The sequence below is a fragment of the Falco naumanni genome, chromosome 4 (genome assembly GCF_017639655.2).
Source record: "Falco naumanni isolate bFalNau1 chromosome 4, bFalNau1.pat, whole genome shotgun sequence".
NCBI lineage: Eukaryota > Metazoa > Chordata > Aves > Falconiformes > Falconidae > Falco > Falco naumanni.
Genome location: NC_054057.1, coordinates 68,608,981 through 68,621,936, shown reverse-complemented (window position 1 = coordinate 68,621,936; position 12,956 = coordinate 68,608,981). Strand labels below are relative to the sequence as shown.

At 44.9% G+C, this 12,956-nt stretch overlaps 1 protein-coding gene across 8 annotated transcripts in view; it reads right to left on the bottom strand.

Moving 5' to 3' along the window:
• Positions 1-12,956, bottom strand: part of GATAD2A (GATA zinc finger domain containing 2A) — a 66,874-nt gene that overhangs the window by 19,999 nt on the left and 33,919 nt on the right. For 4 of the 8 annotated variants that reach the window (XM_040589566.1, XM_040589568.1, XM_040589567.1 and 1 more), the window contains exon 3: positions 4,181-4,452. In XM_040589566.1, coding sequence (XP_040445500.1) covers positions 4,181-4,443 — 263 coding nt within the window. In that variant the 5' untranslated portion in view covers positions 4,444-4,452. Of the gene's footprint in view, positions 1-4,180; positions 4,453-5,257; positions 5,344-10,994; positions 11,152-12,956 lie in introns of those variants that run through there. The other 4 variants (XM_040589570.1, XM_040589571.1, XM_040589565.1 and 1 more) reach the window with 4 other exon arrangements.

The window sequence follows — 12,956 nt, the reverse complement described above, 5'->3', positions numbered from 1 at the left end:
ACAAATCCTGTAGGAATAATTTCTGTTTATCAGCCAGCCTTAGCTGTTTTTGATCAAGCCACAATTAATACAGATAAGATAATTAACACGCTAATGTACCACTCTTGGCAAATAGTGAAAACACAGAAAAACTGCAAGATGTTCCACAGCCTAAAAAGTTTTCCAGTTTGCTTTACGGAGGACGTGTTCACCCCAAGATTGCTATCAAGACAAAGCAAGAACTGGGCATAGACAGACAGATAGATAGAAGCCAACTCTTGTATTCATGTTTTATTAATAATATCACCCTCACCACTGCCATCACACTTAAGTGCTGTGACAAAAGCATTTTCTCACTCTCTCTCACTTTCCCTGTATCACTGAGAAGCTTCGCTTTCTAGAATTCTGAAGTGAAACATTTTTTGATATTATCTATTTGGAGAGTTACTATAATTTTGAGGATTTCAGATGGCAGAGCGCATCAACCCAGCACAACACAGCCGCTCACAGGGTCAGGTAGTATCCTTCCTGTAAACACTCCACACCTCCCAGCAAGGTTTTCCTGCTACTGGGACATCAGTACGCTGCTCCTGAAGGATCCTGATGCTTTTGCCCTAGAAGCAAGGACAACGTGTCATCCTAGACCTGTCTGAGCACAGCAGCTCCTGTCCAGATAGCCAGTTACACAACTGTGTCCAGAAGGATCACGCTTGGTCTCTGCCAAACCTCACTGTGAGCACACCAGGAATCAGGAGCTGAACCAGGGCTCTATGTGTGACTAGTTCGGTTGTGTGGCTCAGGGAGGAGTACTAGAAAACACCTTGAAAAACAGTCAGAACAAACGTTTGTAGGTGGAGGGCGCTGCATCTGGAGTACGCCAAATGCACTGTGAGGCAGCAGGCAGCACGGCCCAAGAACGGCTCCAGGAGAAAGCCCCAGCTGGAAGCAACTGATGCTCAAGGCAGGGCAAATGTGCTAAAACTGTGTTTAAGGGGAAGGAAGGAACAGAGGAGAGGGGCAGAACAGAGGAAAGGGAAAGCAGAGCTTGAAAGATGTCAGGATTCAAGCAGCTCTTTCCCTCCAGCACCCGTGCTGATGTAAACCAGTGCATCCACAAGCAACGCGACAGACGTGGGACTGTTTTACCATCCCACTGCAAACCAGACGTGTCCTTATCGAGGCGGGAGGACTCTCCTTCCTCCCATTCCTTCTCTGCAGTAGGTCTAGGATAATTACACACCAGGGCAGCTAGCTCCCAGTGCTGCAAAAACGCCAGGCAGAGGAGCAAGACTTTGGTTTGGCCTTGGGTGACCTCTCATCAAAGACTTCTACCACTACAGACTTTCTTCTGTTTCGTCTGGCATCAGAAAATGTGCTCAAACCAGACTATTTTTAAATTTAGCTTCAAGGTTTAGGGGAAAAAATATATTAAAAGAAAGGTATTTTTAAGTTTAACATGGAGATATGGCTAGGTTTGTATTTCAAATCTTGAAAAATCAACTGATTTCAGAAAGATAATCCATTCAATCAGCTTTACGTCAGCTAAACTGTGATTATTGCTGGGCCACCTTTTCCAAGGAAAATATTATGTTTGCAGTTCCAAAAGCATTAAGGAAGTTTAAAAGCCAAAGCACCATACATCACTAAGCATGAATTTTACCCAAGAAGTTTGTAGCAGTTCAGTCATTTTAAGCAACAGCTCTTTTCTCATCTCAGAAAATCAGCTCAACTGCTTGAAAGACACAGGTCTCATGAAAGCTGGGAGCTAAATTCCTCTGAAGATCAAAGGTGTGGAAAGGTAAGTCCCATACTTAAAAAAACCCCAAACCCCCCAAAAACAACAACCTTATGAAATTAAGATCCACCTTCCCTACAAATGCCAATTGTATTCATATATATGCAAGAGATGGGACCCATCCAGAGCCAAGCTTCCTCTCTATCACTGGCATCTCCAGACTCCGATTGCATTTGCTTGGAGATATTTGCATCCTGCGGCCGGCCAGCTGCTCAGCACCACATTTGTGCTCTGGGAGCAGAGCCACGCAGGGACCGAGGGAGCTTGGGAAGCTGCTGCCTTACTTCCAGAAGTCTGCAGAATAACTCAAGCTCATTTTTGTCATTTGAGATGACCGAGGTTTTAATCCTTCTCTATTAAAAATTTTATACCAGTAAGTGTTATGAAAGGTGTTCCAACTTAAACAGTATCCAAAGAGCTTACTCAAAGCCTCAGAAAATTCTTAATTATATTTATTATGATTAACTTCAGTGGACTTGAGATCAGACTGCCTCCTCACGCAAGCATATTTTTTTTGTACGGGGAAGCCTCTTCTACCTCCTTGCCGAAACTGAATACAACAATATCCTATTACCACCTGAAACAGGAACGCTGCACGGAGAAAGGATGTTCTCTCGTCTCATGTAAATAGGTGTTATTGTTCCAGATGCTCTCTGGGAAGTTAAGTGTACAGCCCCTTTTCATCATCCTGTTCACACGTCTTGCAACAGAGACGGACACCAACAAAGCAGAAACACTGGCACGCATTTCAAAAAATATTATAAATTCACCAACAGCACATGCATGTGGGGGCAAGTACTGCAACAAAAGAGTTAGAATACCTGATTCTAATTTATTCAATTTTTGGTATGAGCAGTCTTTTTAGATATTCTTCAAAACAAAACAAAGAGCATGCATACCCGGGTTAATTAGTAGGTAGCAATTACACTAGAAGACACCTTCAGAGATTTACTCCTAGTTAGCACAATACAACTGCTTGACATGGAAGTCACCCATTACCCCAATTAACTGCTTCTGTGCAAGACACAAGCACCTCCTAAATATCAAATTGAGCAACTTGTGTCATTGTCCCTCTGGCAGAAAGTTTGTGGAGAAAGCTGAAAACTATCACTCCCCCTCGGTCACACTGATGGAGGATGGTCTTGTTTTACATACACTGAAGCTGTATTTGGATAAAGTAATCAGGCTCTTGCAGTCTAAGTTACTTCTCTTAGAAAAGCATCAAAAGTCTGGAAGAGTTTCCAGATGAACTGCCATTAAACATCAAAGATACCAATTTTCTTAGTAGCAGCCATAGGTGCCCCTCCTCCCAATAATTCCTGTGCTGCTGATAATGATCTGGTGTTTTCAGTTTCACACCTCAAATCTGCCCTGCCGCAATACCCGACATCCAAGTGAACACAGATTACTCTGAGAACCGTTTAAGCGATTTTGCACAGACAGGCAGGTCTCAGCTCTTACGTATCCACCACTCCAGCATCACCTGGTGTCGGAACCAGGAACGAACGAGGCTTCTAGACTCCCTACTCCACATGTTGCATCTTACTGCACTATAAAGAAAAAAGCAAGACCTCAAAGGGCTAACTAACATCAGGACCACAGAATTATTATGCTGGCACAGCCAGAATCTGGGTTAGAAATGTGGTAGAAGATTCGGAATCTGGCTTTAAAGTGATGCCCGTAAATCCCTATGTCAGAACCACCCAATTCATGTGTGCATCTCACACACAAGTCAAAGGAAGAGCTTTATTTTTGTTGTAATGATAAAATTCTCCAAAGCGATAAGGAACTTTGAATTTATGCTTTCAGGTGTCAAAATTCAGACATGTTAAGGAGGCTGAACTTTCAAAAAAGTATTAAGAACTTGCCCTACAGATAACTTCTGCAGACAGGTGCTGTCGTTTCACAGCGCTTCTAGTGTCAAAATCCACAAGTTTCTTCAAAAAGAAAGCCAGACTTATCCACACATACTGCTCTGTCAGGAAGAATCACGCTGCAATTAAAACTCCTCTGTTTAGACAATTACTATCTATTATTTTTCCTATATCACAGCTCAATTAAAAACCCCAAACCACTCTTCCTCACATAAATCTCAATCAGTAGCTCAAAGCGCATCCTCTTTGTAACTTGTATGTTTTTCTATGCAAGACCTTATTTCTTTACTCAGCTGCTCATCACAGCTGCCACTGCTGTCAAGGCTCGGGGAAGAAAAATCAGTAAAGAAGTTACAGAGAAGTAGATGCTGAATCTCGTGTGAAGGGCCAGAGCTGCAACATACATGCAAAATTTTAATTCTCTCTACCTTTAAGGTGCAGAGAACTTCTTCCTCGTGCAATCCGACCACGTTTTGCTGTGCCAGTATCCCAAACGTTACAGTGCAACGGCAGCACATAGGTCATAACTCACCTTTTTGAGGTACTCATGTCCACAGGCTCATCTCCCGTCTGAACCTCCACTTTAATGGTTGCTTTCACCTCTCCACCTTTCAATAATCCTTGCACTTTTCCAGCTCCAGGATCAGTTTTTATTTTCATGTCGCCTTCAGCATTTATATCTGTTCCTAACAGTCCTTTCTCCATTTTTATTTTTTTACTGTCCACATCGTTATGTGTTATCTCACGTTCTAACGCTCGTTTCTGACTTCGTGTTCTGCATGCTTCCTCTGTCATTGTGAGGCTCTGGGGAGAGAGGAGACACAAAGGAGTTAAGAGCACCGGCAAAAAAAAAAAAATCTAACTTGGACAAAACACCTTAATTTCAAAACAGGGCAAAGTACAGCGGTTACTGCAAAAGAAGCTCCAAAAGAGCAATAGAAGTGTTGCCGGTATGCTCACTTACCCTATCTCCAACATACATCTCAGTCTGAAGCTATTAAGCACCCGGCATCACTGTACTTACACTTTTTATGTCAAGCAAAGACAAACAAACAAAAAAAAAGGAAAACAAGAACACACACACAAACCTCACTAAGCATAAACTAGAATCACCGAGGAGGAGAAAAAAAAAACAACCACCCAACCAACACAACCCTGCATTAGAGTACAGGAGACTCTACAAACCCCCACGAGGAAAAAAAGTTTGGCTCTTTACCAAAAGGCAGAAGAATGTATGTATTTGCCTCACATGCAAATAAATGCAATTACAAAATTGTAGATTAGGATCTCCCTGGGACTGCTGCCATATCTTTCTGAGGACCTAAGCCTGATTGCAAGTTTCGGGAATCAGAGACTCTGGGGAGAAGGACCACCACACCCTGCGTGAAGGGAGGCTTCCATAGCTCTTGACAGCCTGCTGCCAGGCTAAGGCACTGCCATTGTAACGCTCAAGTTGAGACTTTCTCCCCTCCTGGAGAAGGAGCCAGGCTTTTCCAGGCAGCAGAGGAAGCACTGGGCTCAGGGGAACCAGGCTTAACCCCTCGCCTGCCGGAGCCATGGCAAGTTTGGCTCCTGGTGGGCTCTGCCATCTCAGCCTGCACTTCGGTACCTGCGGCCACCCATCCGTCGGACGCGGAGCTGAGTCAGGCTTTGATCCCATGACATCACTGGGCTCCACATGACCCTTCCCAGGATGCAGCCTGCGAGACAAAGCACTTTCCAGAAACCAGTCTGAGCCGGCAGCAGGCAACCCGCAGCGGGGCTAACCCCGCCGCCGGCCGGCACCCTGGGATGGAGCATCCCTCCTCCTCCTCCGGCACCCACTGCTCCCCTCGGGATGCTCGGGGACACCGGGCACCAAGGGGGTGGCCTGGGGCAGGGTGGGGGGAGAGGGAGATAATTACACACACACACCCCTTAAATTTTTTTTAATTAATTAATTGATTTATTTATTTATTTTAAGCATTCCTCCCATCTCTCAAGATTTTTTTTTTCTCCTCCTTTTAAAATGGGTTCCAAGTGTAAGGCCATCACACAATAGTTGAACAAAAGTGTCTGAAATGTTTTTAGCAGCAAGAGATTAACATAATTACGCAACATAATTAATCTCTGCTCACCCCCACCACCCTGTTATTCAATAATGTCACATAAGCATTATCTGAAATTGCCATTTCGATAGTGTAAGCTCCATGCAAGTGGCCACGAGTTTCTCTGCATGGTGTTGGATGAAACATATATAATTTTTTTTTTTTAAGGGCGGGAGGGGAGATTTAAAATCACAGTCGATACACAAAAGTGCCTCCCCCTCAGCTGATCTGCATTTACAGCGTGACCGCGCTTGAACCTACAATAATGGGAGAAAGGTGTGTTTTACAGAAAGGCGAAGTTAATGTCGGTATTTATGAAAGCGAGTAAACAGCACCGAGCCCAGGCACGCCACCAGCAGCACGGCGATTTTCGGCGCAGCTCGGTGTACCCAGGCTGACAGGCAGCTTGTAATGATACTAGCACCTCGGGTTAAGTATCCCTGCTGCCGAACAGCAGTGTAACTCTTTCCCCCATGAATAAGCCACCAGACAGTCTGACTAGCAATAGCAAATCTTATTCCTATTAACTCTGTGTAAATGCCTCTGAACCCAGGGCTAAAACAAAGGACCGGCCACCTATCGCCCAGCTTACGTATGCCGTGATGTGCTCTTAACCACAGGGACTTTCTTGAAGCAAGACTGCTTAGTTAGTAGGAAACCTCCTTAAACCCTGATCTGGGTTTATTTTCATTATTTTCATATTCTTCAGCCTCACAGGGATGAGAAGCCGCAAGATGTACAGATCTCAGAGCCACAGTGGCACTTCAGGTACTCAGGCTCCAAACTTTAAGAGCGTTTTGTATTTTCACTCCTTTGTTTTTCCCAGTTTCGACTGGGATGGGGAAAGGCAGTAGCTGCACGGGGGTATTTGACACAGCATCACACGCAGGGCTACCAGGCAGGACTGTGCACTCACGGCTGCATCTCACTTACTTGGGCGAGCATCACGAGCCATGGAAGTGATCTACATCTCGTCTTGGCACAAAGTTTTATTTAAAAAATCAACGCAGTCAAAACCCTAATGTAAAAACAGATTACGCATACTGAATACTTCACCAAGCGACTGTTTTCTAGCTAACCAAGACAGCTCACGCTGGAGTGCCAGAGGCAGGCGCTGAGCACCCTACCCACAGCACTTCCACAGGCAAACCCTTCCCACGCAAACTCCTTACAAAGGTCAGACCGAACAGATAAACAACCTTGATGAAAACGCACAACGTACCTTTCCAACAAACCTCTCTCCCATTACAAATCTCAAGGACATCGCATCTCGCACCCCATGATTCCTTGACGAACTAGCAGCAGCCATTTCTCCTTGGAATGCCATCGCCTCCTTATCAGACACCGAGAACAAACTTGACTTGGAAACTGCCTCAGCTTCCCTGTGCGTACCCTGCTCCCCCAGTCACAAAGGGACACCCCCCCTTTTCCTTCGAGGAACGGTACGGCTGCTACATCTTTTCTGCAAATCAAAATTCAGTCCAATTTTTTTTGTTAAAATTTCACAACTTCTTGTCACAACGACATAGGCTGGGAAGCTGGGACAGTGACTGCTGGAGAGAAGAGTATCCGTGACACAACTGAAACAGCATGTTGGGAAGATCTACGTTACTGGAAAGACCTTGGGACGAGATTGCACTAAGATTTTTACAGCTAAATCTGAAGATTGCAAGTACAGGCTCAAGGTTTTTATATACTATAATAGAGAGATCTGGTTGCACAGTTCCCCTGCCACAATAGTGATTAAATCATGTTTATTGCAGATGAGCCCTAAAACCAAGCTCCCTAAAACAGTTTTAACCCATTTAAGAAATGGTACCAGAAAACAATTTGCTAACGTGGCTACAGATGCAGAGACCTAAAGGAAAATTAATGTAGCACTGAGAGAAGTGGAGGAGAAAAAAAGATAAAATAGCGAGAAGGATTTCTTTAAAAAGGGCTATTCTGCCTCTCTTTTCAGGAAGAGAGATGAAAACTGGTAGTGTCAGAGACTTTGATGGGAATGGCCTGGGCTGATGGGCCCCATCTCCTGCAAGTCAGAGGGCACCAAGAAGCAGGTATACAGTTGAGGTGAGTCTGTGGCAGGATCTATTTCACACGACAGACTACAAAATTCTTCCCCAAACAGCCTGAACTCAAGGTCTGTAGGAAAAGATTAAAACCAGAGAGATGCCCTGGAAGAAAGAAGGAGGAGGAACGCACCTGTGAGGATCTGCACCAGCAGGGACGGTGTCCTGGTTCCCAAACCCACCTGGGAGGAAAACTCTCTTTTGATGGCAAATCTGGTAATTTGCTTAATCTCCATCACCCAAGGAGGGCATGCCAATCACCACGTGAGATTTTACCACCACTATTAAACAGTATCTTACCAGTACACTCTGTTGACCAGCCCTCAAGTCTGCTGGATTTACTGAGATCACATCTTCACCAATTGATTCCACTAGACGAGAATAAATCAGCTGGATGTTTCAAAACATCCAGGTTGTTTCAAGGATAACATATCACTTCTGAAGCTATTCCCAAAATCCCCACTTCTGCTTCTCCACTGTTAACAGGAACCAATCGACATGAACAACAAACAGCTTTGATTCAACCCAACTATACTGTCTATTTGAAAGAAGGAAGGGGAAGTAAGGATTACACAGTAAACTAAGTTTTATGGAAGCTTCTGCTTTTTATGACAAGGAATGGCATAGCTCGGGGCGGAGCGCCCGGGACCTGAGCAGCAAATACTCAGCTGTAAGTGCTGTGGCTGTATCAGATTAACGACTATGATCAATTCAAAAGGCAATTTAGTATCCCATATAAACCACAGTGAACTCCTTGAACTGCAGGCCATTACACTGGTCACCCTCAAACCTTGCCAAAATTTTTCATCTGCAGCGCCACAGTCCCCCGAGCACACCAACAAAAGGCAAAACCCAAAATCTCTGGCGTTCACAACCTGTTTCCGCTAGCCCGGTACACATCATGTATGCCTGTGATGCCACCTGTATGCTTTCCATCAGGAAAAGGGTCAAAAGAGCAATCTTGCCATCTTCCAGACCCTTCCTCTCCCCAAATTGCAGAGCAGCAAGACCAAGACGGCAAACCTGGTTTAACCCAGCCAGTGTATTTTCCAGCAGGGACATGCGGGACACTGTGACACACAGCCCATCCCCTCGCAAAGGGCTGAGGATGCTACAGCCATCACCTGCTCACGCCTCCTTTTGCCACTGCAGGGAAAAGCTCCAGAAGAGGAAAAAGCTCACAAGGTTCCAGTTTAACACTTGGGAAATTAATTAGTTGATGCTGATTTTTCCAGATGTGTGGTCCAGCCTAGAATAAAGCCAAGCAGCTGCAGAAGCCATGCCCGGCGCACCTGGCTGCTGCCTGACCAGGGCATGAAGAGGCAACTGGGGTGGCAGCTGAAACAGGTTTGGTGCACAGGCACACAGAGAACACCAACACGGTACATGAAGACAAAAATCACAACTGGGGGGGGAAAGCAGCACACTTTGCTTGCTGTTTGTAACGTACACTTCCCCTTTTCTCCATATCACATTCAGAGTTATCCGTATCACCTCCTCTCTCGTCCCATGATTTATAACTTCCTTGTACAAATTCCAAGCGATTCCTTCATGGAGAAGTTCTGCTTACTTTTCGCTGTTTGGCACAACTCGGTAGTTTGAAGTGAAAAGGACCGAGGTTAAAATGCCATCTCAACACTGTGCTGGAGCCATCAGCGGTGCTGGCAAAGCACCAGCAGCAGACAGGGGCTCAGCACCAACCATTGCAGACAGGCTCGAATCCCACTGCAACCGCACACCAACCCATCCAGCGATGCAACACTCGCCCTTTTTGGTAGCCAAAAGCAACGATCAACAACCCTCTTCCCCAGCATGGTCTGGAAAATTTTACAGCAAAAGCGGGGGGGAGACGTTACAGAGGAAACGGAGAGGTTAAGACGCATTCGGAGCCCCTCAGTGAATATTTTCTAAAGGCAGCTGATCAAAAAGCTAGCTGATCAAAAACTTTCTGACTCTTTGAAGAGTCACTTGCGCCCAGCACGATGCACACACCACAGGCCTCCTGCAAGCACAGCCCATGCAGGCACCTTGGGTCATCCACATGCACCCTCCCATGATGCTGAGAAATTAATTTCTCGTAGCAGAATATAAAAATGAGAACTCACATTTTCAACTGAGCTTATTTTCTCATTATGCTCTAAGTGGGGTTTTTTCCTACATACTCATTGATCACTAAGCCCTAAGTGAGATGTCCTGGAAAAAGTAATTAAAATTTTTATATATATGTGTGTGTGTGTGTACTACTGGGTGCATGTGTGTCCACATGTGCATGCGTACAAGTGTGCATACACATGCACACAGAGGAGTTGATGACCTTATGTAGATGTTTAGAAAAATAAACTTTAGACAGTCAAAGAAAGAACTAGACTTTTAATTTTTTTAAAGTCTAAACTAATGCAACAGCAGTAGGACAAGAACCCTGGTTATTTTGCAGGTTGGTGGTGGGGACAGGGAAAAATAAATCATCCCACAACTGATTTCAACTGGCCAACCAAAAATCCATGCTTTCCCGGATGAAGGCAACAAAAAAGTGTGAGAGCAGGCAGAGGTGGCTTGATCATTTTTGCTATCTCAGCCATTATTTCCATTCCATGAGACCTAAAAAATGAGAAGAATTGCAATGCCGGAGCCCCCTCCAGCAGAAGGGACGAGCAGAGGGGACCTGCTCCACAGCCCACTCCCTGCTCCCAGCGGGAAGAGGCTCCCAGCCCCTGGCTGGCTGAGCACTGCAGCCCACCAAGGGTTAAGCCCTGCCATTTTGGTGCCATTCACCGATATGTCCATTAAGGGTGTTACATAACAAAATGGCAGCCCTTAACCCTTCCCTCGCCGGACTCCCACGCTGCTCAGCTGCATGTGCTCACCCAGCCGGCCACCACAGCACCTCCCGCCTGCACAGTCCTGCCTCTCTTCTTCACTACTATTATTATTTCCCTTTTCTTTCAGCATTCAGGCAGAAAAAAAAAATATTAAAATAAATGAGCTTGCTTAGGACTGTTAAGTACTTGCAATTAAAAGGAGGCAGAGCCCACAAGTTTCCTCTGTGCCACGGGTGTCGGGCATCGGAGGCAGCAGAGGGAAGTTCTCCAGCAGTGGAGCAATCCACCAGCAGGGAAGCATCATTTCAGGGATACCAGTCCAAGGAATGGCTGACGGAAATGAGCCAAAATGTGGGGTCCCGGGATCCTACCCTGTCCTGAAAAAGCCACGATATCCCCACGGCTGCTCCCAGCTTCAGAGGGCGGCAGCACCTGCATCAGCTCCTCCTGTACCTCGAGCCTCGCAGAAGCTTTTATTTCCATCCGAGTGACCAGGCACTAAGACATGCACCATGCCCACGTTGCAACCACTCGCAGTCGTTATAGTGCAAGTAGGAAGCAATTCAGCCCGGGCTTGACTAAATATTTACTGAAATGAACAGATAAACATTTGTTGAAAGGCACTGAAGTTGAGCTCAGAGCACCAGAAACATGAAGTTCAGTATTTGGCCAGAAATGGGACTTCGGTAGCTGAGGTCCCACTTCAGCAGGAGTCACCCTTCCGCTTTCCCCGGCATTTGTGTCAACTCACCTTAAAAAAAAATCACTACTATGACCGAGTTTGGCTCCGTTTGTTAGTCTGGAGTCTAACCACTAAGGGCTCTGTGTAACAAAGAGAGAAGCATTCACAATTCTTAACAGAAAGCTCAATGTGCCACATCGATTATATTAAACATGTAGCTGTGTAAATGGAAAATAGCTGTTGCCTGTAAAAATCAATCGATTAATTTGCTAAATTTTTGTTAAGAACTTCAGAGAAGTGTTCGCTATCAAGCTTATCCTAGAAAAAAATTGTAATAAAGCAACTGAAAGAGCTGTGTAAAATAACAGTTTGTTCTCCTAAATACCTTTTACTAGTGTTGCTATTCTTTCCTCGGAGTATCCAGCCTGCAAAAAGCCCCCCCACTTCTCTGTCCTGCCACAATGACACAGATTCCCTGCCTCGCTCTGCAAAGCGGTGCCAGTTTTTCGCATGCTCTGTGGCCGTGATTCATCACTGTAGTTTTCAGGAATGAACTGCACGGTTCAGTACGGAGTTGGTTCATTGTCACCCCGAGCTTGCTGGGGGAATGCAACCGCCCTCACGCGATGCAGCCAAAGAATAATGAAATCAAAGTCATTTTTGTTAAAAGACACCAGCTATTATCAGAGGAGCAGCGTCTGACTCCACCTCGGTGAGCCAGGCTCTGCCTTTCTGCAAGGTATGGACCCTCCAGTCACCATCGATCCTCACAGATATTAACTCATCATTAAAAACTGTTTATCCAGGGTTTATTTTGACTCAAAAATAAAACCTTTCAATTAAAGAACTACAACCTGATTTAAATTTTCATTTGGTGGGAAGAGATTTAAATACTAAGCAATGGTACCATCGATTGCAATCAGATCCCCTCCCCTTCTTCGACCCCCCTCCCCATTTAATGTATGCTTCTTATTAGAGGAGGGATCTAGGTTGGTTCATTTATTTTAATGCAAGAGCAGCAAAATTAGCATCTTTAAATACCCAGTCACAACAACAATCAGCTTTTCCAGCACCACATGCTGTGCATATTATAATACGGGCAATTCCTTGGATTTTCTGCATTTTAAAAACTTAAAGGGAGGCTTCCTGTGGACACAGGCCATCCAAACTGGCTTCAGCATCACTCCTCTCCAAGAAATGCCGCACCGTGGACTCACACTCAACCCAATATAAATTATTTAATACAGCCTCAGTACGATTATAGAGGGAACTGGTGTAAGTAGACACAAAGGACAAGGCACCAGAAGAAAGATCTATACAACTAAGGAGTTTTCTTATTTACCAATCAATATTCTAATTCTTCTAAAGAGATCTTTAAAACTATTAATTCTAAGGTCCACTGCTTTGGGTTTAAAAAGTGTTTTTAAAGGGCACTACTTACAGCCACTACACGAGGGATCTGTTTGACCTGAATTCTCCCCCAAGTTTTACAGATCTATTTTTGTCTAGAAACTACTGGGCAGGAAGTCTGCTAATGACTATGTCTGGGCTTTGTATTACCAAAAAAAAAAAAAAAAAAATCATCACGGAGATTCCTCAGTGCAGGATAACCATTAAATACCAGCTTTGATTACGGTTCAAAACACAGTAG